The sequence below is a fragment of the Hyperolius riggenbachi genome, chromosome 7 (assembly GCF_040937935.1).
Source record: "Hyperolius riggenbachi isolate aHypRig1 chromosome 7, aHypRig1.pri, whole genome shotgun sequence".
NCBI classification, from domain to species: Eukaryota; Metazoa; Chordata; class Amphibia; order Anura; family Hyperoliidae; genus Hyperolius; species Hyperolius riggenbachi.
The window spans coordinates 87679604-87707597 of NC_090652.1; the positions used below are offsets into that span (position 1 = coordinate 87679604).

General features: G+C 43.5%; 1 protein-coding gene across 6 annotated transcripts in view; it reads left to right on the top strand.

Annotated features, from left to right (window-relative positions):
* LOC137524432 (mucin-4-like) overlaps window positions 1–27994 on the top strand; it is a 119843-nt gene that overhangs the window by 67475 nt on the left and 24374 nt on the right. For 3 of the 6 annotated variants that reach the window (XM_068244272.1, XM_068244267.1, XM_068244271.1), the window contains exons 5-8: window positions 6904–7085; window positions 9998–10160; window positions 11551–11742; window positions 18768–18998. In XM_068244272.1, the coding sequence (XP_068100373.1) occupies window positions 6904–7085; window positions 9998–10160; window positions 11551–11742; window positions 18768–18998 (768 nt within the window). The remainder of the gene's footprint in view (window positions 1–6903; window positions 7086–9997; window positions 10161–11550; window positions 11743–18767; window positions 18999–27994) is intronic. The other 3 variants (XM_068244268.1, XM_068244269.1, XM_068244270.1) reach the window with 3 other exon arrangements.

Here is a 27994-nt window from a genome sequence, read left to right on the forward strand (position 1 = left end):
AGAAATTGTACAACAAAAATAGTAACTGCTTGACAAATGATTGGTGGTATACACTGGAACAGTTTGTCGACAGTGTTCTGCTGTTCTGTGTGCAGCAGGTGTAATTATTTAATGCCAGGGCACTATCTGCACAGATTTTTGTATGTTCTCCCCGTGTCTGCGTGTGTTTCCCTTTGGGCGTTCTCTGGTTTCATCACAGATCCCAAAAACATACAGATAAGTTTCACCCCTAAATTGGCCCTAGACTACAGTACTTCCACTACATAATACATACATAGACATATGATAATAGCAGGGATTAGATTGTGAGCTTCTTTGAGGGACAGTTAGTGACAATACAATATATATATATATATATATATATATATATATATATATATATATATATATATATATATATATATATATATATATATATATATATATATATACTGTACAGCGCTGCGTAAGATGTCGGCGCTATATTAATATTAAATAATAATAATAATAAGTTAATTGGCTTCCCCTAAAAAAATTGGCTCTAGACTACAATATATACAGGATCTTCTCAAAAAATTAGCATAATGTGATAAAGTTGATTATTTTTTGTAATATACTGATAAACATTAGACTTTCATATATTTTAGATTCAAATAGACACAACTGAAGTAGTTCAAGCCTTTTATTGTTTTAATATTGATGATTTTGGCATACAGCTCAGGAAAACCCAAAACTCCTATCTCAAAAAATTAGCATATTTCATCCAACCAATAAAAGAAAAGTGTTTTTAAAACAAAAAAAGTCAACCTTCAAATACTTATGTTCAGTTATGCACTCAATACTTGGTCAGGAATCCTTTTGCAGAAATGACTGCTTAAATGCGGCGTGGCATGGAGGCAATCAGCCTGTGGCACTGATCAGGTGTTATGGAGGCCCAGAATGCTTCGATAGCGGCCTTAAGCTCATCCAAAATGTTGGGTCTTGCGTCTCTCAACTTTCTCTTCACAATATCCCACAGATTCTCTGTGGGGTTCAGGTCAGGAGAGTTGGCAGGCCAATGGAGCACAGTAATACCATGGTCAGTAAACCATTTACCAGTGGTTTTGGCACTGTGAGCCGGTGTCAGGTCATGCTGAAAAATGAAATCTTCATCTCCATAAAGTGTAGAGAAACCGAGAGCCCAATATAGTGTAGTATGTTAAGCATAAATGAAGTAAAGGTTATCGTGAGAAAATTATACTCACAAACATGGGTTACCACACAGGCAACCACTGTATAGGCAGGTGAGGAGATTAGACCTGTCCTCACTCAGGGATAAGAAGTCGCTCTCTGTAGATGCGAAAGGGGGTAGATCACCCCTCCACCAGGGGTGGACACGGTATAGCAGTAGGAGAACAGAGGCGCCAGCAGGATAAAAGTGGATAAAAACTTTAAAATTTGCTGGGAGGAAGTGGTGGACTTACCTCCATAAAGCAGACACGAAATACTGTCTGAATAGTAGTCACATTTATTAATTAGTACCCCAAAACAGTGCAACGCGTTTCGCAGGCCCAGCCCGCTTCATCAGGCAATAAAAATGGGGACAAGACAGAATTTCAGCAATAGCAGGTGTAGCGCCTCAGTGAGGGGCTACACCTGCTATTGCTGAAATTCTGTCTTGTCCCCATTTTTATTGCCTGATGAAGCGGGCTGGGCCTGCGAAACGCGTTGCACTGTTTTGGGGTACTAAATAAATGTGACTACTATTCAGACAGTCTTTCGTGTCTGCTTTATGGAGGTAAGTCCACCACTTCCTCCCAGCAAATTTTAAAGTTTTTATCCACTTTTATCCTGCTGGCGCCTCTGTTCTCCTACTGCTTCATCTCCATAAAGCTTTTCAGCAGATGGAAGCATGAACCCACTTTTGAACCAGAAACAGCGGCAAAAGCGCCTGACCTGGGCTACAGAGAAGCAGCACTGGACTGTTGCTCAGTGGTCCAAAGTACTTTTTTCGGATGAAAGAAACTTTTACATGTCATTCGGAAATCAAAGTGCCAGATTCTGGAGGAAGACTGGGGAGAGGGAAATGCCAAAATGCCTGAAGTCCAGTGTCAAGTACCCACAGTCAGTGATGGTCTGGGGTGCCATGTCAGCTGCTGGTGTTGGTCCGCTGTGTTTTATCAAGGGCAGGGTCAATGCAGCTAACTATCAGGAGATTTTGGAGCACTTCATGCCTCCATCTGCTGAAAAGCTTTATGGAGATGAAGATTTCATTTTTCAGCACGACCTGGCACCTGCTCACAGTGCCAAAACCACTGGTAAATGGTTTACTGACCATGGTGTTACTGTGCTCGAATGGCCTGCCAACTCTCCTGACCTGAACCCCATAGAGAATCTGTGGGATATTGTGAAGAGAAAGTTGAGAGACGCAAGACCCAACACTCTGGATGAGCTTAAGGCCGCTATAGAAGGATCCTGGGCCTCCATAACACCTGATCAGTGCCACAGGCTGATTGCCTCCATACCACGCCACATTGAAGCAGTCATTTCTGCAAAAGGATTCCTGACCAAGTATTGAGTGCATAACTGAACGTAATTATTTGAAGGTTGACTTTTTTTGTTTTAAAAACACTTTTCTTTTATTGGTCGGATAAAATATGCTAATTTTTTGAGATAGGAATTTTGGGTTTTCCTGAGCTGTATGCCAAAATCATCAATATTAAAACAATAAAAGGCTTGAACTACTTCAGTTGTGTGTATTTGAATCTAAAATATATGAAAGTCTAATGTTTATCAGTACATTACAGAAAATAATGAACTTTATCACAATATGCTAATTGTTTGAGAAGATCCTGTACACTACATGACACATACATAGACATATGACTATGGTAGGGATTCGATTGTGAGCCACTCTGTGAGACAGTTAAGTTACAAGACAATATACTCTGTACATCTCTGGGGAAGACGTTGGCCCTATATACAGTAAATACTAAATAATAATAAAATAATTATGCTGTGAAATGAGAAGTGTTTTTGTAAGGGCTTTTTCACATGGGCAGTTTCATAACTAAGGTTGCAGGCTCTGCATGCATCTACAGGAGGCCCAGAGTCAGGAACGGATCTAGACCAAGTTGCGCCTGGGGCAAGGTCAGGTTTTGGCGCCTAAACTGCCATTCCCCATCCAAATTTTGCCGCCTTTTTAAGAATTCAACAAACTGCGCCTGGGGCAAGATACCCGCTTGCCCCCATTAGATCCGTCCCTGCCCAGAGTTGTGGGGCGCCCCCAACTACTAACCTCCTCTGCTTCTAATACAGGGATCAGTCCCCTTGTCTAGGTGTTTACTCATGTAATGGTTGAAAAAATCATGATGGCCAAACTTTTTTTAGGCCATGGTCACAGTGGTGCACAGCGGTGTTGTGTAACGGAGGCAATGTAATGAAATGCTTATACCACAAATCTTATGAGATAATGCATGATTCCATATGCAAAGTACCTAAAAAGACTTTGGCGGCCACATGTTTAAAATTACGCACCACCCAAAATGGGGAGACACACGGGTACCTCAAACAATGCTTCAATCCAAATACAATAAACCAGAGTGTCTACTTGTGCTTAGTATCTTTTAAGTATAGCCTGCAAAATGTATTATACAATCATGGTTCACACTCCATCTACAATCCTAAAGCCAATAGATCATGTGAGCTATAGTAATATTCTCCCACTGTCCACATGATGGCTTGTTACCATATCGATCACTCGGCCTCAGACTATGCAAATCAATTGGTATATCCAATTTCCCTTTCCAGGGGAGAATATTACTATAGCTCACATGATCTATTGGTTTTAGGATTTTAGATGTAGTGTGAACCATGATTGTATAATACATTTTGCAGGCTATAATTAAAAGATACTAAGCACAAGTAGACACTCTGGTTTATTGTATTTCGACTGCAGGATTCCTTATAATACCCAATGAAGTACCCCATTCGTAAAAAATCTTTATAAAATGTCATACAGTTTTTTGATCATTTACAAAACTATTACCACATGTGAAAATCTTATAAAATATTTTTTTACCGGGTAAGGATTTAGCTCACATGAAATTTTTACCAAACAGCTGTCGGTCACATGACAACACAAGCCTCCTGCATCTTGCCCATAGTCCTACCATTAGCACATACCTGCCAACTTTTTGAGATGAGAAAGCGGGAAACTTAAGCCACACCCCTGATCACGTCCCCATCACACCTCTAGTCACGCATACCATAAAGATTTCATAAGAAAAATGTTTTTTTATAATTCAAACCTCACTAGGCCTCTCTATCCTGGTTCATTTTCCTTCATATTAACATTTTAAAATTAGTAATATATCAATTTACAGGATGGGAATAAAGTTTAGAGTCAAAACATTTTTTAGTAGAGAAATAGATACATTTACATAGAAAGAGGGACAAAGTCCAGAAAGAGGGACAAATGAGGAGGCGAGAGGGACAGGGCTCCCAAAGAGGGACTGTCCCTTGAAAAGAGGGACAGTTGGGAGCTATGCTAGCATACTCAAAGAAGTGCAGGGGAAGAGACAGAGAGCGCTCCGTAGTGCATTAACTGGGGTATGCTATTAAGCAAATAAACTTATTACACTCACATTTAGTGGTTGAATCTAATGCTGTGCCTCTAACTCCTCCAGTGGGTCGCCTCGAACCAAAAACAGCCTGGCCAGGGCTGGTGGTGCAGCTGGAAAACCAGAGGGCGTCCGTCTGGGGCAAGCAGTGCACAGCCTGTGCCGTCTGACGTCACTACCGGTTTCGGCGTAAGTCCACGCCTTCCTCAGGTGACGTGCTGTGTAGATGGCTGGGTTTACATAGCGTAGTACACTTGGCAACAATGTTGCCAAGGGGCGACAATAAAAAAACTTGAAACTTTACTTAAACAACTTAAAATGCGCGCATCTGTTGTTAGACGGAGCACTGCATGAATATGTATAAAACAAAGGGAAAAACCTCTTAAAAAGATTGTTATACAAAACGGACAGTGTAATATATGTATATAAAAAAAGACCATAAACTCAAGAACTTATAAAACCTCACAATTAGGCTATCTCTCATGAGTAGTAGTCAGACACTACCCAGTACAAGGGGTAGAGGCAATCCACTGGAGGAGTTAGAGGCACAGCATTAGATTCAACCACTAAATGTGAGTGTAATAAGTTTATTTGCTTAATAGCATGCCCCAGTTAATGCACTACGGAGCGCTCTCTTTCTCTTTCCCCTACCCTCTTGTTTTTGACAGTTACTGGCACCAACCAGTCCAAGAGCGCAGCGCCGTGTGCATTCTTGAAGGGCCAGTGCTATTTGGTTTGAGCGAAAGTTTTTTTCTTCTTCTTAAAGAAGTGCACCTGAGAAAAACTATGTCTCAGGTTTTATGCTCACCTGGGGCTTCCTCCAGTCCCCTTGAGGCCGCTCAGTCATTCCCTGACTCCACAGGCCACTCCTGTCCCACACCGGACAGCCCATTATACTGGCCAAGTTCCGCTTTGCAACAAATGCGTGGCTCGGCTGTGCTCCAGCTGCCAGGAGCGCGATGGGGGTGCACAGCTAAGCCCCGCATGAGAGACACAGTGTGACATGGCCACACTACTTGGCCGTCCAGTGGGAGACTGGAGCAGTTCGGGGAAATGGTGAATGGCCTCAAGGAAGCCCCTGGTGAGCATAAAACCTGAGATTTAGTTCACCTCAGGCAGTACCATGCCAGAAAAAAGCAGGTTTGTCAGACCACCCTTAAAGAAAACCTATACTGAAAATTAAAAGTCAAAATAAACATACACAAGTCATACTTGCCTCCCGTGCAGTCTACTCCTCAAACTATTTTTCCTCTCCGGCGTCCTGTTTGTCCACTGTGATCAATAGAATTCTCCGTCCTCCATTTTGAAAATTGCCATTACCCCATAACCGCTTTCTGGTCAGCACACAGTTAAACTGTAACACCCCCACTTGAGCCATAGGGAAACATGGACACATCAATTCTCCTCTCAGCTATAACTGACAGCAACTGATATATTACTGGCAGCAACTGATATATTTCAGGTCTGACAAAATGTTGTCAGAACTGGAAGGGATCACTGTAAGAAGAAAATGGTGAGCTTCTGAGAGGAACTGATGGCAAGGTAACTATGTAATGTTCATTTGAAGTTACCTCGTGTTTATTTTAAATAATTTTACTCAGTACAGGTTCTCTTTAAACTTGCTATAGCAATTCTATTGTCATGGTTACCTGTGCTTTTAATGACGTTGAGCCTGATGCACTAACTAGCGGTAATATTACAGTACTATTGCAATGCTTGAGGTACCAGTAATAATGCTGTGTGTTGTCTCTCCATGACAATATTACCGCTCGTTAGTGCATCAGGCCCAATTAGTGATGGTTGATAAGCATGTCCTGGAATAAGCAACTTTTTAGTACTACATGTATGTTCCTATGGATGGGAGAGGTCTTTCTTGTGTTAGGGCCGGTTTCCACCAGCTGGGGTGCGTATTCCAGGATGCACGCCGGTACTTGAAGTGATGCGAGCACGCATACAGACCACTTAGCCGAGCTATACATGGCTGTAGGGTTTTGGGTGCGTGCTGCAGAAATCTGCATCATGCACCACAGTGCGATTCGGACAGTAAACAATTGAAAGTATAGGCAGCGTTTCCCCTCCCAACTCGGGGAACCGCTGCTGCTTCGGTGCTGATTCGGGCAGCATTCAGCCCTTGTGGAAACGGGCCCTTACAGGAAATAATGTTTGGAGGGACAGAATAATTAAATGAGGGGCCAAATGCAGGTTCAGGCTGTTAAAACTCCCCGTGAGATCAATTTCAGACTAAAAAGAATAATTGTGACCGGTTCTCTTTAAGTTTGCCTTTTCTCCTGTCTTGCCAATAGCTGTTTGACTTTCCCTTTAGGCTGGCTGGCGCTGCCCTGGAATACAAAGTGCTCTTCAGTGTGCGAGTGGGCAGCCCCTTGTCTCTGGCACAGGAACTGGTACTGACTAACCCATCTTCTGTGTTTGAGGCCTTGGCTGCGTCAGAGTACCCCTTCCTTTCTGCAATTCACGGCACTTCTCCGGCAGGTGAGGAAACGGCAGGTAATAATAATAATAATCCTAACATTTGTAGAGTGTTTTTCTCCTGTCTGACTCAGCGGTCCACCCTAGAGTGTTAAGGAGTCTGCTTACTAAATAGATGCTGGCTTACTGAACAGGAAGAGGCGAGATTCGAACCCTTGTCTCCTATGTCAGAGGAGACCTCAACTTCCTTGACAGTAACCCAGAGTTAGGCTCGGTGTGGAATAAAGAAGCCAGGAGCGGAAATCCCGAGCCTGACTCTGGGTAGCTGCTAGGAGGTATCAGGAGAAAGTGCAGCACAGCGGGCTTTTCAACTCACCTCCCCCGGGATCCAGATGCTCGCAGCCATTCTTCTTCCAGTCCCTGGAGGCTCTGGGTCCCTCAGGTGAGATCACCGTGTGTCGTCATGATGACAGATGAAGAGCTCACTATAGGGGTACAGCACCATCTGGAGGACCGAGGGAGAATAGCAGCACCGGATTCCAGGGAGGTGAGAAAGTGAAGGGGCTGCCACAGATCTCTTTGTATTGTGATTTTTTTCCCCCCTGGTGGGGAAAAAATTGCACCACTTTTAGACCCTAAAATCTGGAAATAATCATACAGCCAGGGAGGTTAACCAGTACACTATCTAGGCATACCTGTTCCATCCACCTAGATGGCTTGACAGGATGTTAGGTGACATGTAACTGAGGGGTCAGCTGACCAGGGATATTCTCCTCCTGTAACCAGTAGTTAGGACTCTGCAGAGAGGTGACTCACTGACCTGTCTCGCTCTGAATGTCTCTATCGCTATGATTCTACTAGATCAGGGCTCAGTCACACTATAAGCGCTTTTCTAAACGCTTTGTGATTGATTAGCGCTTACTGAGCGCTTATTAAAAATCGCTCCCATTCACTTTCATTAAAATCACGGTAAAAATCACCACAATTGCGTACGCGAAAAATCACGAATTAATAACAAGCACTCAGAAAAGCGCTTATAGTGTGGCTGAGCCCTGTGCACTGAATTAAATCAAACTCCAAACAATCACATTTTATGGGATGAAATTCCATAATAACTGAAAAAATTAAATTAAATTATCCAATAAGAAATAATTTATTTAGCTTACCTATCCTGTTCTTTTTAGTGTTTACTGTCAGAATATTTCTCCTGGTTGCCATATTTACTATTTCTCTGATGCAAAAAGTGACATCACTTCTGCCCTTTTCTTTAGTTTTTTTTTAACCTTTTTTGTTAATTCACTGCTTACAGTAAAGGTGGCCATACACTTATAGATTTGAAGCAGATTTGGCCATGAGATAGATTTCTGGCAGCTGCCTGTCAAGTCCAATCTGACAGGAATCTATCTGATGTGTGCCACACACTAGGAACAAGTTTCCAATAACTCTATGGGCCATCGATCTGCTGCCAGCTGTCACTCACACAACAAATATCATCTAAATAACAGGCTTATATCACTGTGTAAACTCTTCAAAGTTGGGGAATTCAATTACCGTCTGGTCATAGTGTCCTTATCTTATCTGAAATGGGTACAAAAAGGCTTCCCACAATTCTGTTTGCATGGCACAGGCACACAGACCAAATAAAAAAAAAAATAAGATATACAGACCTTTTTTAAGGAAAAAAAAAGTTGTTTATTTTCATATTTGGGGCCTTTACACCAACAACTGCACCTCATCTGCAGACCCTGTCAAAGTCATTAAATTTGCAGACGATACCACTATCATCGGCCTTATCGACAACAGAGGTGAGCACACTTACCGAAGCAAGATTGAGAGGATCAGCAATTGGTGCAAGGGTAACAAGCTCGTTCTCAATGCGACAAAAACTGTTGAGCTCATTGTAGACTTTAGAATGCACCCCTCCACGCTCTCCCCAGTCTTCATTGATGGAACTGCAGTCTCCAGCGTGTCCGACGTACGGTTCCTCGGTACAACCATAACTAACGACCTTAGGTGGGAGCAAAACACTTCCAGGATACAAAAGAAGGCCCAGCAGAGGCTATTCTTTTTGCGTCAACTGAAGAAATTCGGTATGCCACGCGAACTGCTGACCAGCTTTTACACCGCTACCACGGAATCAATACTCTGCTCCTCCGTCATTGTATGGTATGCAGGGGCATCTGCTAAGGACAAGTACAAACTTCAAAGGGTAATTAACACCGCAGAGAAGATCATAGGATCGCCCCTACCACCTCTGGACCTTCTCCACACAGCGAGACTGGGGTTGAGGGCTTCCAAGATTTCACGGGACCCCTCTCACCCGGGTAACTGCCACTTCAAATTTATGCAAACAGGCCGACGTTACAGGACCATCTATTCCAGAACTACCAGGCGCAGGAACACATTCTTCCCTCAAGCTGTCCTCCACCTGAACTCCACATCCTCCCTCCATAACTGTCCGCAGCGCCTAGTCCCTAGCCAATGCTCTGATCCCTGATCTCTCACCACTCTGGGCAGTACTGCCCCACACTCTAGCTACTAGTGCCCTCAATGAACTGTTCCCCAATTTCTAAAATGCATGCTGCTATACCCATCCCATTGTATATACCTGTCTGTTCCTGTTCTGTCTGTCATGTAAAGAAATGCCTATGCCATGTGTACCACAACCAATTCCGGGCACGACAACTGTCGTACTTGGCGAATAAAGTCAATTCTGATTCTGATTCTGATTTACAAACCCCTTTAAGTAAATTCAGCTATGCTTTAAAATTATTAAATAACCATGATGGTGTAGTCACACTCCCGAGAGATATTTTTTTCTCTGCTGTAATATATATCTATATATATATATATATATATATATATATATATATATATATATATTTTATTCCTGTGCAGTATTTCTACCCCATCCTTTTATAGGATTACTTTATATATGCATGCTCTCTTTGCTGAACATTAGTTATTTCTTTCATTTCTGTTGCCCATAGAAGATGTCACAGATCCCTGCACAGACTGGTACAGCTGCCCCCGAGGATTTCACTGTGTACCTCAGCGCAAGGTTAGCGCCCTCTGCCTGTCACCCTGTCACAGCGCCTTCTGTCAGAATGACGGCATCTGTATACACCGTAAAGGCCAGGAGCCCGTGTGTCAGTGAGTAATAAGATGGTCCCTAATGCAATTTTGTGTCATTTGTACTGAGTAATGTTAACTTGTCCAATCATCTACTGATCAAATGCGCTATGTTATATTTTTATAACTGCTGTAGTGTACTGATAAAAACAAGCTGGATAAATTACATTTCTAACACCGAGACCCCAAGTCAGTAACCTACAGTATGATTGCCGCGCAGGCAGTCCATGACAACTTTACCGTTACTACCGATGACAGCAAAGCGCCCGTTGCCTAATTAGCACGACCCACGTTACTTATGTAATGCAAGTGTTGCTAGGGTATTGCTCGCTACAACGTAATTCACTACAGTATGTTAATGAGTCAGGGCCCTAATGTTCAGTTTATGTGTTTTTTAATAATTGGTCACCTTTGGTGTTGGTTACCTTTGTAATTCCTTTTTTTTTATTAAAAAAAAGTGCAAAATTAAAGGGAAAGATAATTTTAATAAAATGACTGTAAACGACAAAAAGACTTGTGTAGCAGGAATTTGTTTTTGGCAGCCTTTTAGTGAAAGCGAATTTTCCTTGTAAGGCGAAGCTCCAGGAAAGTTAATCAAGCATTTAAAAGTCCCTAAAATACTTTGTTGCGTAACCTCCATTCCTGGCAGTGTGCCAGCACACCCCTGAGGTGTATCGGGGTATTATGTCTGGTGGCGTCCAATTAGATGTGGAACCAGGCCCGGATTTACCTCACAGAAGCCTATAGGCACAGATGTCCTTGCACCCTAGACTTCACCCTCCTTGAATCTAAAAACATCTGTCGAACCACAGCAAGTGTGCTGGCTGGCTCAGCTGTCACTTCTCCCTTACTTCCCTTATCCATCATAGGTAGCTACAGGTGCCCCTTAATACCAGGACAGTTCTGGCTACATAATACTGTACTATGTATCTAGGGGTACCCCCAAGTATTATGTAGCTAGAGGTGCCCCCGACTAAAGGGAGATCTAGTCAGTGGAATGCAGAAACTCTGGTAAGTAACCTCTCATTTACACTCCATTAGGGACTCTGCATAGGTAAGGCAGGAGGGAGGCACTTATGGAGGGGAGTGAGCTGCCATTACATCATCAGGCGCCTGTAGGCACGTGCCTACTGTGGCTTATTTTAAATCTGGCCATGTGTGGAGCGCCAATAATAGTAATAATGCTATCCCCAGAGCTTGTTTATTGGGCAAAATTGCATCCAGATGCATACTGACTACCGCTAGGTGTCTAGACGTTACACACACTGGCTGGTACACACTTGAAGAGGGCCTGAATAAACAGATTCAAATATTGGGGATTTTTTTTTCTTTTCTAAGCTAGACCCAATAGATCAGTTTTTGCCATGATTTTGGTTCTCCCACTGATTTGAGTCCACTTCTCTCCTGTTAGGTGCCCGGTTGGAAGAGACTTTTGGTATATGGGACCCACCTGTGACTATCGAATGACCCACCACCGCCTGGCCGCCATTGCCTGCGCTGTTGTGTTCTGCATCATTATCTGCGCTGCAGCTGCCGTCTTCATCCTGGTGCGAAGATTCCAGACGCAGATCCTGCAGCAGAAAGTGGCTCAGACTCAGAGCAGGTAACTTCAGCCTATACTGTAAATCTGTACTAACAACTGGGGAAGAGAGGCCTGCAGCAAAAGTGAAGCAGTCACCCTCTGCAACCAATCACCTTTCTTTTTGTAACATGGTGGAAGTCATTTGAATGGTCGCTGTAAAAAAGAACCAGGTTATGTTGGTGGTCTTCTTATGCACCCCCTAAAACTGGCAGCTGATTAATCAAAACAAGTACAATTTAAAATTGGAGCAAATGTGGAGCTCTTGTCCAATGCAGCCACCATGTTTCTTAGTTTCACCTTCACAGCTGAAACCTGATTGGTTGCTCCTGACACCTGCTTAAACTTTGCACTGTGTTTTGATAAATCAACCCACATGTCATATCATAACATACTGTATGTATTGTACTGTCCACACTTTGATGTCAGTGAATTCTATATAGTAAATAAAGAGAAACCTGTTCCAGGCATTTTCCATATTTACTGCCTCTGGTTGAAGCCAATCCTGATGTAATTTCCTCCCTAACTCTTTTTTTTTCTTCTCTGCCTGAAATGGGGTAAGCAGAACTGTACTGGTCATATCTAGTTTGCTTTGTAAACACGTGAGCAGAACATAGATCAGATGTCAGCAGCTTCTGCAGTGGGGTGAGGTGATTTATCTTCTATTTATTTTCTCAGCCTTGTGTCACACTGAACTGCCCTCAGCCAATCAGGAGCAGGAATGTGGGAGGGGAAGAAGGTGAGATAACAGGTTTTTTTTTTAGCTTCCCTCTTCCTGGCAATATACAAGAAAAGAGCTAAGCTGACTGTGATAAGATTCATTACAGCAGACACATTTATGATTATATTATTGGAATGTTTGCAATGCAGGGTCAGGATGTAGACTACATAATAAACACAGAGCAGTGGGTAAATGGAATTTGATTTTATGGCTGTCAATCCCTCTGTAAGCACTCTATACATAGCAATTCATACGGAGCACCAAAACCTGCCAAGGACAGCCACAGTATCAGAGAGAAGTACCACAGTTGCTCACTTAAAGCTGAATTATCACAAATACCTTCTTTTTAAAAAAAAAGGCATACCGTATTATACTCAGCAATTTGTTTTAGTAGGGGGCTTTTCAGTCTCTTTTATGCCATTATACTTTCCTAGTGGTTCTGGATCACCCTGAGCTCCCTGGGTATTATGTGGTACTGGTCCAAGCCCTATCCCATCCCATAGAGCCATATCAATCTTTACCATGCACCTTTGAGGACAAGAAAGAAACAGGCTGTCTGCATGTTGGATTGATGTGGCTCTGTACAATTTATTAGCATAGGCTTGCTATACACCAGCGGTTCTGGATGTAAGCTTGGCTTCAAGGGCATAAAGAGATAATTTGCATATTCAGGAGTGATGCATCATAGGAAACCACAGTTGCTCACTTAGAGCTGAATTACCACAAATGCCTTCTGTTTTAGACAAACTATACTGAGAGATTTGGGAAACCGATAGTGATAATTGATAATTAGTGACACTATGGCAGGAATTAAATTGTAAGATCCTCTGAGGATAATTTGTGACATTATGGCAAGGATTAGATTGGATGGTTCTCAGAGGACAGTTAGTGACATTATGGCAGGGATTCAAGTGTAAGCTCCTCTGAAGGCAGTTTGTCTCTGTAAATATCATCAAAGTGACCTCTCAAACAAGTAACTAGGCACTGTCCCCCCCCCCCCCCCACACACAGACATTAGGCGCTCCCCCCCCCCCCAAAAAAAAAGATAAAAAAAGATCAGGCAGTAGTTAACGCGGACCCAAACCAAACCTTTTTTTTGTTCAAAACTTTTCGTTGCACCACTCTGACACATACAAAGATAAATAAACACTCCTTCAAGCCTATGGGCATTTCAGTGCATGCTTTTCACCCTTCTCTTTTCATAACTAGGGTTATACAGGTGGCAGCCATTAGCAATTCCTCCTTTGCTGGACACCTCCTACTCCACCAGTTTGCTGGATTTTGTTCCGGCAATTTGAAAGGAAGGAAGGGAGGGGTTTCTCCAATAAATGTAAAATATTTTATATTTGTCATCATGCAGCTGCAAAAAGACTGCTATTTATTATTATAATTTAGAAAATAGATTTTATTTCTGAAATCTTGTATTTTTAATTTGGGTCCACTTTAATTTTGGTGGGATGGCTACTGGTGTGTTATGGCAGTACCATAGACTGCAAATTTAAATAACATCTGAATGGTATATATATATATATATATATATATATAATATGTATATATATATGTATATTATATATAAAACCATTGCAGTGCTTGTAAATAGTAAATTAAGAGAAACCTGTTCCAGGCATTTCCATCTTTACTGCCTCTGGCTGAAGCCAATCCTGATGGTTTTTATTAACCACTTGATGACCCAGCCTTTACCCCCCCTTAAAGAGAATCTGTATTGTTAAAATCGCACAAAAGTAAACATACCAGTGTGTTAGGGGACATCTCCTATTACCCTCTGTCACAATTTCGCCGCTCCCCGCCGCATTAAAAGTAGTCAAAAACAGTTCTAAAAAGTTTGTTTATAAACAAACAAAATGGCCACCAAAACAGGAAGTAGATTGATGTACAATATGTCCACACATAGAAAATACATCCATACACAAGCAGGCTGTATACAGCTTTCCTTTTGAATCTCAAAAGATCATTTGTGTGTTTACCTTCTGTCCCCTTCTTCTCTCATGCACTGAACATTACAGGCTTCCTGCAGACAGCTCTGCCTGTGCCTGTGTTTGTAATTCCTCAGTATGTGTCAGCCAGCTACTTTCACAGCCTAACAGAGGAGGATTTTTATCCAGCTCTCTTCTATCACTGATAAGATAGCAGAGAAGCTGCTGGCTTATGTAAATAAAACACACACTGGAGTGTGCATAGAGGAACAGTTCAACACTGAAGAACTTGGCAGCCTTCCAGACACAGGCCGACAAGTCTGACAGGGGAAAGATACATTGATTTATTACAGAGACCGTGATAGTACAAAGTGCTGCAGTAAGCCAGAACAGATTAGAATAGGTTTAGGAACTTGTAGGATGGTAGAAAAAACGTTGTAATTTTTGTTACAGAGTCACTTTAAGGACCAGCGCTATTTTTTGTGATCTGTGCTGGGTGGGCTCTGCAGCCCCCAGCACAGATCAGCTGGCACGCAGAGCGATCAGATCGCCCCCCTTTTTTCCCCCCTATGGGGATGATGTGCAGGGGGGGGTCTGATCGCTCCTCCTGGCTGGCATGTTGCGGGGGGGGGCACCTCAAAGCCCCCCTCCACGGCGAAATTCCCCCCTCCCTCTCCTCCCTCTCACCCCTGATGATCCGGGCTGCACAGGACGCTATCCGTCCTGTGCAGCCAGTGACAGGCTGTCCCCTGTCACATGGCGGCAATCCCTGGCCGCTGATTGGCCGGGGATCGCCGATCTGCCTTACGGCGATGCTGCGCAGCAGCGCCGTACAATGTAAACAAAGGAGACAAATGTCTCCTACGTTTACATTTAGGCCTCAATTCACGGAGCATTATCAAACGTTTATCAAACACTTTTATCAAATGTTTGATAATTTACCTCATGGGTAAAATCTCATTTTGAATTCACTAAGGTGTTATATATTTGTTGAACGTTTTATCGGTAAAACATTTGACAAATATATAACACCTTAGTAAATTTAAAATTAGATTTTACCCATGAGGTAAATTATCAAACGTTTGATAAAGTGTTTGATAAACGTTTGATAATGCTCCGTGAATTGAGGCCTTAGTCTGCGAGCCGCAATTAGCGGCTCGCAGGCTATTCACGGAGACCCGCTCCGTGATCTAACAGGAAACGGCCGCTCGCGTGAGCGGCCTTTCCTGATTAATTAGAAAGGCACCTGGCGACGCAGATCTGCGTCGCTGGTCCTCCAGCTACCACTTTGCCGCCGCACGGTATGAGTGTGCGGTCGGCAAGTGGTTAAACAATCTTGTTTAATACATTAGCCCTACCTAAACCGCCACATTCCCAAACTATCTAAAACCCCCCTAACCCGCCCTCCCTCTCCCCCGCAAAATCCACGACTTTCTTGGTCGTGGATTTTGCTGCCCTAAGCGCTTCCGTGTAAGGCAGAACTATGAGCCGCAGCTCTGCCTCACATGCGTCTGTCAGTGGCGGAGCTCCGCCTCTCCCCAGCCCCTCTCAGTGAAGAAAGATTAAGAGGGACGGGGGAGAGGCGGCGATCCGCCGCTGACAGACGCATGTGAGGCAGGGCTGCAGCTCATAGCCCTGCCTCACACAGAAGCGCTGCACGGATCGCCCCCCGAGAGTTAGGGGAAGGGAGCAAGGACACTGCAAGGCAGGCGCAGTGGTTTTCAGAAGTGAACTGGAGGCGGGGACCGGAGCATCAGTGAGTGACTGCGTGGGCACAGGATGTCTGCGGGGGACCATTAGAAGCCCCGGGTAAGTTCAACTCATTTTCCCCCGACCCCCCCCCCCCTACAGTATTCCTTTAATGAGCACCACCCCTTCTGATCTGGGCAGTAGTGTGCACTGTAGTCCATTTTAGAGATTTCTCCACTAGAATTGGGTTGTTTGGAGCAGCACCTCCATCCCTTTGTCTGTAAGCTTTACACACCCGCCACAGCTCTCTAGCATAGAACTAACCTAGCGACTGACCATATAGAGCGCAGGACATTCCTGTTTCCTGATCGCCTCCTGCTGGGGGTGAGCGGTTGCTCTGGTCTAATGGAAGACAACGCTGGAGTCTGGCCTGGTTATCTGTTGCCATGGCAACTGCAATGGAAAAAATTAATACCAGGAGTAGCAAAAAGCTTTCTGTAGATTCCACTCGACATTGTTCTATGACATTCCCCTTAAAATGATTACTGTGCAGCCTGGGAATAAAAGTCAAATTAGGGCTTGATTTGTCTCAGAAACATCATTAGAATAGATCTAAAGTCAGGAAGAGAAATCAGCTCACTGTATTGTAGAATGTCAGTCGCAATGACATTTAAAACAGACGTGTACTGAAAAGCAAGATAAAGGTAAAGCTGCATTATAGATATCTCTGCCTATAATGTTTGTTTGTGTGTTTGGCTGTTTATAAATTCTCTACCCCCCCCCTTCCACCAATGAAGGAGACTGGAAATAACAGGGATATAAAAGCTGCAGGCTGCCATTTAAAGGGATCAAAGCATTTTTATTTTTAAAGTAGGAGCTGGCATTTTCCCTCCTCCCCTTTCCTCTTCCCTTATTTATCTAGGGGAAGGTGTGAACTGTTTGAAGTACAGTGTACTATCCCCTTACCCACCCCCTGCTGATGAAAGCTTTTGTGTGCTCATTGCTACTGCTAATTAAAGCAGCCCTTATCTGCCTGCTCTTTCTGTGAGCAGCAGGCAATAAGTAGGACAATAAAAACCTCTAACAAACATTTAATTGTTAAAAGAAGAAGTAGAATGGATTTTTTTAGTAATGAGCCATATTGTTAGCATGGATTTTTAATGTGCTAATTTTGAGAATGTCTTGGGGGCTAAAAATGCTGCTCAATTCCATTTAATGGTTACATTTTAAGTATCTTAATTTTTTATCAGATTATTCAGAAGTTTTTGCCGCCAGTTTAGGAAGGGGCTCTTTACAGTAATAGTGAAATATTTTACCACAGGAAGTAGTTATGGCCAATTCTGTATTTGCGTTTAAAGGGGACTTGGATGCTTTCCTTGCATTGAAGAATATTCATGGCTACAATGACTAAGTAATTCCCAGCAATGTGGATTCAGGATTTGTATCTGATTTCCATATGAAGTCGGGAAGGAATTTTTTCCCCCTTTTAGGGATGAATGGTCCAAGCCTGTTGCCTTCCTCTGGATCTGCTGAGATATGTGAGGGTGCAGGCTGGTGTTGTACCTAATTTCTGGTTAAACTCAACAGACATGTATTTTTTTCAACCCAACTATGTTATTATTCAGATTGTATTCAATGAAAACAAAGAAGCTAGTGTACCCAATTAAGTCTTAACGATCGCATTTAAAGACATGGGGTTGATTCACTAACAGAAATAGAGCAAGTACTGGCACTATTTCAATTGCATGCCTTAAAGTTAAGTGGCTGCATGCTACGTGCGCTACTGGCCGCGTACCGCGTGTAATTACCCTCAGCCACAGGAGCACACGCTATGCTGCGGGTAGTGTAGCCTAGCGAGTGCTGGTAACTTACGCCCACTCTCCCTGCAGATAACGAGCGCTCTGGTCGTCCTGCCCTGAGCCCTTCCGGGTCCAATCACTTTAAAGGGCGTGATCTCTGCACTCTGGCCCAGTAGTCTGCCTGTCACTTGATAAATTTGCACACAAATTGACATAATCCTGCATGAGCTCAGAAATATTTGCATCTCATTAAAGGGGCACTATGGCAAAAAATGTTAAAAATGTGCAAACAAACAAATAAGAAGTACATTTATTCCAGAGTAAAATGAGCCATAAATTACTTTTCTCCTATGTTGCTGTCACTTACAATAGGTAGTAGAAATCTGACAGAAGTGACAGGTTTTGGACTAGTCCATTTCTTCATGGGGGGATTCTTAGGGATTTATTTATTTTCAAAAGCACTTAGTGAATGGCAATTGCTCTGTCCAACTGCCAAAAAACTGTGTAGCGAGCAGGGAAGCCGGCCAGCATCATAGTTTAAATCCTTTTTAGGGAACGTCTTTATAAAGAATAAAAGCCTTGCTGAGCATCCCCCATGAAGAGATGGACTAGTCCAAAACCTGCCGCTTCTGTCAGATTTCTACTACCTACCGTAAGTGACAGCAACATAGGAGAAAAGGAATTTATGGCTCATTTTACTCTGGAAAAAAGTACTTCTTATTTGTCTATGTTTGCACATATTTTAAATTTTACAATTTTTCGCCATAGTGCCCCTTTAATTTCATCTTCACACCTGTGTGTAGGAGTGTTGGTCTCCATTATTATCCATGCATTGTGTATGAAGCTGTGTTGGCCTTTGCACTTGGGACAGATTTGCATGGACTCTGATGTTGTGTTTGTCCTCAGTTACAGGAGATTCAGCCGCTTTGATGACGTCCCCACTCACTTCTGGTGTCCCTCCCAGACATGGCTCACAACATCCGCCTCCCTCAACTCCCTGGACAATCCGGCCTTCAGCAGCTCTGAAGAGGTCTTTCCCCTGCAGGCTCTGGGGAGCTGTGTGTGCGGCTGTCAGGATGGGGCACGCAATAACACCGCCTCCATCCCGCCCCAGGAACCTGCCAGGGGGCCGCCCAGGTAATCTACTACTCCTCCTTCTGCATGGGATGTTTGTTTAGTGAATAAAGGAAGATGCATCTAGATGCAACTTATGCTGGGAATACACGGTTCGTTTTTGCCTTCGTTTAAACCTTCGTTTCGATTGTGCCTTTTGGCCTTTTCGATCCCGAAATAATCGGTCATACGGTTAATATCACCACCCACGGTTTCGTTTTTTTTTCGATTCTGATGGTTTCGTTTTTCCAATGATCGAAGGCTGCAAAGAAACGAAACGAAAATCCCTTTTTACAGGGACGGACTAGCATAAACGAATATATAATCGATCTGAACAGCCATCAAGCCTACCAATGGCTCGATTAGATGGATAAAGAGAGATAATATCAAACATGTTCGATCACTAGTCGTTCGTTTTTGGGGTCTATTAATCGAAACTATAATGAGATTATGACTATTTTCACATACGTTTTCAACACTCGATTCGTTTACCGAACGAATCGAAGGTTTAAACGAAGGCAAAAACGAACCGTGTATTCCCAGCATTAAAGGGGAAATTCAGCCTAAACAAACATACACTCATTAACCACTTGAGGACCTAGGGCTTTCTACCCCTTAAGGACCGGCCACTTTTTTTCCATTCAGACCACTGCAGCTTTCACGGTTTATTGCTCGCTCATACAACCTACCACCTAAATGAATTTTGGCTCCTTTTCTTGTCACTAATAAAGCTTTCTTTTGGTGCTATTTGATTGCTCCTGCGATTTTTACTTTTTATTATATTCAGCAAAAAAGACATGAATTTTGGCAAAAAAATTATTTTTTTAACTTTCTGTGCTGACAGTTTTCAAATAAAGTAAAATTTCTGTATACATGCAGCGCGAAAAATGTGGACAAACATGTTTTTGATAAAAAAAAACCCATTCAGTGTATATTTATTGGTTTGGGTAAAAGTTATAGCGTTTACAAACTATGGTGCAAAAAGTGAATTTTCCCATTTTCAAGCATCTCTGACTTTTCTGACCCTCTGTCATGTTTCATGAGGGGCTAGAATTCCAGGATAGTATAAATACTCCCCAAATGACCCCATTTTGGAAAGAAGACATCCCAAAGTATTCACTGAGAGGCATAGTGAGTTCATAGAAGATATTATTTTTTGTCACAAGTAAGCGGAAAATGACACTTTGTGAAAAAAAAAAAAAAAAAAAAAAGTTTCCATTTCTTCTAACTTGCGACAAAAAAAAATGAAATCTGCCACGGACTCACCATGCCCCTCTCTGAATACCTTGAAGGGTCTACTTTCCAAAATGGGGTCATTTGTGGGGTGTGTTTACTGTCCTGACATTTTGGGGGGTGCTAAATTGTAAGCACCCCTGTAAAGCCTAAAGGTGCTCATTGGACTTTGGACCCCTTAGCGCAGTTAGGCTGCAAAAAAGTGCCACACATGTGGTATTGCCGTACTCAGGAGAAGTAGTATAATGTGTTTTGGGGTGTATTTTTACACATACCCATGCTGGGTGGGAGAAATATCTCTGTAAATGACAATTTGTTAATTTTTTTTACACACAATTGTCCATTTACAGAGATCTTTCTCCCACTCAGCATGGGTATGTGTAAAAATACACCACAAAACACATTATACTACTTCTCCTGAGTACGGCGATACCACATGTGTGGCACTTTTTTGCACCCTAACTGCGCTAAAGGGCCCAAAGTCCAATGAGTACCTTTAGAATTTCACAGGTCATTTTGAGAAATTTCGTTTCAAGACTACTCCTCACGGTTTAGGGCCCCTAAAATGCCAGGGCAGTATAGGAACCCCACAAATGACCCCATTTTAGAAAGAAGACACCCCAAGGTATTCCGTTAGGAGTATGGTGAGTTCATAGAAGATTTTATTTTTTGTCAAAAGTTAGCGGAAAATGACACTTTGTGAAAAAACACAATTAAAATCAATTTCCGCTAACTTTTGACAAAAAATAAAATCTTCTATGAACTCACCATACTCCTAACGGAATACCTTGGGGTGTCTTCTTTCTAAAATGGGGTCATTTGTGGGGTTCCTATACTGCCCTGACATTTTAGGGGCCCTAAACCGTGAGGAGTAGTCTTGAAACGAAATTTCTCAAAATGACCTGTGAAATTCTAAAGGTACTCATTGGACTTTGGGCCCTTTAGCGCAGTTAGGGTGCAAAAAAGTGCCACACATGTGGTATCGCCATACTCGGGAGAAGTAGTACAATGTGTTTTGGGGTGTATTTTTACACATACCCATGCTGGGTGGGAGAAATACCTCTGTAAATGGACAATTGTGTGTAAAAAAATCAAAAGATTGTCATTTACAGAGGTATTTCTCCCACCCAGCATGGGTATGTGTAAAAATACACCCCAAAACACATTATACTACTTCTCCCGAGTACGGCGATACCACATGTGTGGCACTTTTTTGCACCCTAACTGCACTAAGGGGCCCAAAGTCCAATGAGTACCTTTAGGATTTCACAGGTCATTTTTGTTTCAAGACTACTCCTCACGGTTTAGGGCCCCTAAAATGCCAGGGCAGTATAGGAACCCCACTAATGACCCCATTTTAGAAAGAAGACACCCCAAGGTATTCCGTTAGGAGTATGGTGAGTTCATAGAAGTTTTTATTTTTTTGTCACACGTTAGCGGAAATTGATTTTAATAGTTTTTTTTCACAAAGTGTCATTTTCCGCTAACTTGTGACAAAAAATAAAATCTTCTATGAACTCACCATACTCCGTACGGAATACCTTTGGGTGTCTTCTTTCTAGAATGGGGTCATTTGTGGGGTTCCTATACTGCCCTGGCATTTTAGGGGCCCTAAACCGTGAGGAGTAGTCTTGAAACCAAATGTCGCAAAATGACCTGTGAAATCCTAAAGGTACTCATTGGACTTTGGGCCCCTTAGCGTACTTAGGGTGTAAAAAAGTGCCACACATGTGGTACCGCCGTACTCAGGAGAAGTAGTATAATGCGTTTTGGGGTGTATTTTTACACATACCCATGCTAAGTGGGAGAAATATCTCTGTAAATGACAATTGTTTGATTTTTTTACACACAATTGTCCATTTACATAGAAATTTCTCCCATCCAGCATGGGTATGTGTAAAAATACACCCCAAAACACATTATACTACTTTTCCTGAGTACGGCGGTACCACATGTGTGACAATTTTTTGCAGCCTAGGTGCGCTAAGGGGCCCAACGTCCTATTCACAGGTCATTTTGAAGCATTTGTTTTCTAGACTACTCCTCGCGGTTTAGGGCCCCTAAAATGCCAGGGCAGTATAGGAACCCCACAAGTGACCCCATTTTAGAAAGAAGACACCCCAAGGTATTCCGTTAGGTGTATGGCGAGTTCATAGAAGATTTTATTTTTTGTCACAAGTTAGTGAAAAATGACACTTTGTGAAAAAAAACCAATAAAAATTAATTTCCGCTAACTTTTGACAAAAAATAAAATCTTCTATGAACTCGTCATACACCTAACAGAATACCTTGGGGTGTCTTTTTTTCTAAAATGGGGTCACTTGTGGGGTTCCTATACCGCCCTGGCATTTTACAGGCCCAAAACCGTGAGTAGTCTGGAAACCAAATGTCTCAAAATGACTGTTCAGGGGTATAAGCATCTGCAAATTTTGATGACAGGTGGTCTATGAGGGGGCGAATTTTGTGGAACCGGTCATAAGCAGGGTGGCCTTTTAGATGACAGGTTGTATTGGGCCTGATCTGATGGATAGGAGTGCTAGGGGGGTGACAGGAGGTGATTGATGGGTGTCTCAGGGGGTGGTTAGAGGGGAAAATAGATGCAATCAATGCACTGGGGAGGTGATCGGAAGGGGGTCTGAGGGGGATCTGAGGGATTGGCCGAGTGATCAGGAGCCCACACGGGGCAAATTGGGGCCTGATCTGATGGGTAGGTGTGCTAGGGGGTGACAGGAGGTGATTAATGGGTGTCTCAAGGTGTGATTAGAGGGGGGAATAGATGCAAGCAATGCACTGGCGAGGTGATCAGGGCTGGGGTCTGAGGGCATTCTGAGGGTGTGGGCGGGTGATTGAGTGCCCTAGGGGCAGATAGGGGTCTAATCTGATAGGTATCAGTGACAGGGGGTGATTGATGGGTAATTAGTGGGTGTTTAGGGTAGAGAATAGATGGAAACACTGCGCTTGGGTGGTGATCTGATGTCGGATCTGCGGGCGATCTATTGGTGTGGGTGGGTGATCAGTTTGCCCGCAAGGGGCAGGTTAGGGGCTGATTGATGGGTGGCAGTGACAGCGGGTGATTGATGGGTGGCAGTGACAGGGGGTGATTGATGGGTGGCAGTGACAGGGGGTGATTGATGGGTGATTGATAGGTGATTGACAGGTAATCAGTGGGTTATTACAGAGGAGAACAGATGTAAATATTGCACTGGCGAATTGATAAGGGGGGGTCTGAGGGCAATCTGAGCGTGTAGGCGGGCGATTGGGTGCCCGCAAGGGGCAGATTAGGGTCTGATCTGATGGGTAACAGTGACAGGTGGTGATAGGTGGTGATAGGGGGTGATTGATGGGTAATTAGTGGGTGTTTAGAGGAGAGAATAGATGTAAACGCTGCGCTTGGGTGGTGATCTGATGTCGGATCTGCGGGCGATCTATTGGTGTGGGTGGGTGATCAGATTGCCCGCAAGGGGCAGGTTAGGGGCTGATTGTTGGGTGACAGTGACAGGGGGTGATTGATGGGTGATTGGCAGGTGATTGACAGGTGATCAGTGGGTTATTACAGGGAAGGACAGATATAATTAATGCACTGGCGAATTGATAAGGGGGGGGGGGGGTCTGAGGGCAATCTGAGCGTGTGGGCGGGTGATTGGGTGCCCGCAAGGGGCAGATTAGGGTCTGATCTGATAGGTAACAGTGACAGGTGGTGATAGGGGGTGATTGATGGGTGATTGATGGGTAATTAGTGGGTGTTTAGAGAAGATAACAGATGTAAACAATACATTTGGGAGGTAATCTGACGGCGGGTTTGCAGGCGATCTAATGGTGTGGGTGGGTGATCAGATTGCCCGCAAGGGGCAGGTTAGGGGCTGATTGATGGGTGGCAGTGACAGGGGGTGACAGGGGGTGATTGATGGGTGATAGGTGATTGGCAGGTGATTGACAGGTGATCAGTGGGTTATTACAGGGAAGAACAGATGTAATTAATGCACTGGTGAATTGATAAGGGGGGGTCAGAGGGCAATCTGAGCGTGTGGGCGGGTGATTGGGTGCCCGCAAGGGGCAGATTAGGGTCTGATCTGATAGGTAAAAGTGACAGGTGGTGATAGGGGGTGATTGATGGGTGATTGATGGGTAATTAGTGGGTGTTTAGAGGAGAGAATAGATGTAAACAATGGATTTGGGAGGTGATCTGATGTCGGATCTGCGGGCGATCTATTGGTGTGGGGGGGGGGGTGATCAGATTGCCCGCAAGGGGCAGGTTAGGGGCTGGCTGATGGGTGGCAGTGACAGGGGGTGATTGACGGGTGATTGATGGGTGATTGACAGGTGATTGACAGGTGATTGACAGGTGATTGACAGGTGATCAGGGGGATAGATGCATACAGTAAACAGGGGGGGTGGTCTGGGGGGGGGTCTGGGGAGAATCTGAGGGGTGGGGGGTGATCAGGAGGGGGCAGGGAGCAGGGTGGGGGATAAAAAAAAAATAGCGTTGACAGATAGTGACAGGGAGTGATTGATGGGTGATTAGGGGGGTGATTGGGTGCAAACAGGGGTCTGGGGGGTGGGCAGGGGGGGGTCTGATGGGTGCTGTGGGCGATCTGGGGCAGGGGGGGGAGAAATCAGTGTGCTTTGGTGCAGACTAGGGTGGCTGCAGCCTGCCCTGGTGGTCCCTCGGACACTGGGACCACCAGGGCAGGAGGCAGCCTGTATAATACACTTTGTAAACATTACAAAGTGTATTATACACTTTGTATGCGGCGATCGCGGGGTTAACATCCCGCCGGCGCTTCCGTATAGCCGGCGGGATGTTGCGGCGGGTGAGCGGCGCCAGGCGGAGGCGGAGGATCGCGTCACGGATGACGCGATCGCTCCGCCCATGCCCATACAAGGACCGCCGCCAATTGTCAATACGGCGGTCCTTGCGGCGTCCACTTCCCGGCCGCCAATTGTACCTACGGCGGTCGGGAAGTGGTTAAGTTACATTAGTTATGTTAAGTAGAATAGATGGGTAATATATTTTTTTTACCCACCCTGTTTTAAAAGAACAGGCAAATGTTTGTGATTCATGGGGCTGCCATCTTTGTCATGGGGGCAGCCATCTTTTTGGTTGAAAGGAGGTGACAAGGAGCAGGAAACACAGTTCCAACTGTCCTGTGTCCTGATCACCCCTCCCAGCTGCACACACTAGGCTTCAAATGTCAAATTCAAAATGTAGAAAAAAAAATTGCACCAAAACAGCAGAACGAGAGCAACATCATCAGAAATCCCATCATGCTTTGCACAGCATCAGGGTAAAAAAGCCCGGGCAGTTTTCTTCTGTGCAGCCAAAAATGAGGCTTGGATAATAGAAACAAAGTTCTGATGCTGTGAAACTGTTAAAGAAACACAAAGCCTTTTCAGTGCTGCTGAGTCGATTTTTAGTCCGGAGGTTCACTTTAAGGTGGCCATATACTTACACATTTACAGGAGACCATCAGATAGATTTCTGTCAGATGCCTGTCAAGTCGAATCTCACAGGAATGTATCTGATGTGTGCCACACACTAGGAACAGATTTCAGAATGAAATCTATTGAAAATCGATCTAAATGCATTATTGGACCTTTAGATACAATGCAGCTCTATGGGCCATCGATCTGTTGCCAGCAGCAGAATGACCTAGATCTTCCATCCTGTCTGATAGATTAAATCGATCGAAATCGGCCGCAAATCAATTTGATCGACCAATCGATTTGATTTCCAATCGATTCAATCAAATCGATCAAAGGCTGAAATTGACCAGTGTATAGACCCCTTTAAAGAGAACCTGTAACAAAAACAAAACCCTCTGGGGGATACTTACCTCGGGAGGGGGAAGCCTCGGGGTCCTGACATCTGAAGCTTGGAGGAATCCAGCGCTGGCTACCTGGGTGTGTAGTCGGTTTTTACATGAGTTGTGTTGTGTTGTGTTGTTGTGAAGGTGGCGCATTGTAATAGGCTGCATCTGAAACACTTTGGTGACAGTATTGAGGTTACTGAGAATGTGATGTAAATGCATTGCAGAAGCCTCACAAGCACAGGTCAAATCCTCTCTCTTTTTATAGACTCTGTGCCTTCAAAGGTGCTAAATTCACTGCACATTGATTGCTGTGTTTGTTGTCCCCGTTTTGTTGCCTGGGGAAGTGGGTCTGTTCCCGCGAGGCGCGTTGCAGATTTTGGGGTACTATTGAATAGATGTGTTCGTTTGATTTGATGACAGACCTTGGTGTCTAATTATTGAGGGGAAGTCCACCACTTTCCCTCCCGGCAATTTTTAACAATTTTATATTCATTTTGTTCTGCTGGCGCCTCTGATCACCTACCAGTATACTTGAGTCCACCCCAGGTGGAGGGGTGACCCTACCCCCTTTTTTCTGATCTACAGAGAGGAACTTCTTAATCCTGAGTGAGGACAGGTCTAATCTCCTCACCTGCCTATACAGTGGTTGCCTGAGCGGTAACCCATGTTTGTGAGTATAACCATCTCACTTATTCATTTCCCTTCGTATCTCGGACATACTACACCATATTGGGCTCTCGATTTCTCTCTTTTCTACAGTACATGCAAGCTGTGCCTTCAAAAGCTCTATTTATCTTGATTGTAAGAAGCATGTACTTACCCACAAGCAGATCTCACTACATCATCAGAATACATTCTGAAGAGATGAATAGCAAGCGAACAGCTGGTATAAATCAAGTGACTCTTAAAGGACCACTATTGTGAAAAATTGTAAAATTAAAAAAAAAACATTTAATTTTAAACATATACAAATAAGAAGTATATTTCTTCCAGAGTAAAATGAGCTATAACTTACTTTTCTGCTATGTTGCTGTCACTTACAGTAGGTAGGAGAAATCTGACAGAATCGACAGGTTTTGAACTAGTCCATCTCTTCATGGGGGATTCTCAGCAAAGCTTTTATTTTATAAAGACATTCCCTGAAATAGATTTATACAATGATGCTGGACAGCCTCCCTGCTCACCGTACACTTTTGTGGCAGTTGGACAGATCAACTGCCATTCACGAAGTGCTTTTGAGACTAAACAAAACCCTGAGAATTCCCCATGAAGAGATGGGCTAGTCTAAAACCTGTCGGTTCTGTCAAATTTCTACTACCTACTGTGATAGTAGTAAAAATGTTTCTGTACCGTGTTAGCCAAACCTAACTACCTACATACTACCTACTGTAAGTGACAGTAACATAGGAGAAAAGTAATTTATGGCTTAGTTTACTCTGGAAGAAACATACTACTTATTTGTATGTGTTTACATGTATTTTAAATTTTACGATTTTCGTGATATCGGTCCTTTAATCATTTTAGCCGAATGGACGTGACTGCCTCGTCCATTCAGCTGCTGCGTGCTCCCGTGCCGCCCCCCATTAGCCCGGAGATCAATGAATGGGAACATAGTTCCCATTCATTGATCTAAGTCCCCGGTAGAAAGACCGACGGCTTCTTATTAGAAGCCGCAGTCCTTCTGAGAAACAAAAAAAAGTTTCCTGTCCTCTCTATACTTCTTGGAAGCGAGAGCATTCGCTTCCAGAACTAAAAAAAAAAAAAAAAAAAAAAAAAAATTTGACTATGGCCATCTTGTGGCCAAATAGTAAAACTACATCAACATACATTTTTTTTTATTAAATAAACACATATGACATTTAAAATTAACTGTTTACCTCCAACACCAAAAATTACCCAAATAAAATTTTTATGAATTTTTTTTTTACAATTAAATAAAACAAACAAAAAAAAACACAAATAGTTACCTAAGGGTTT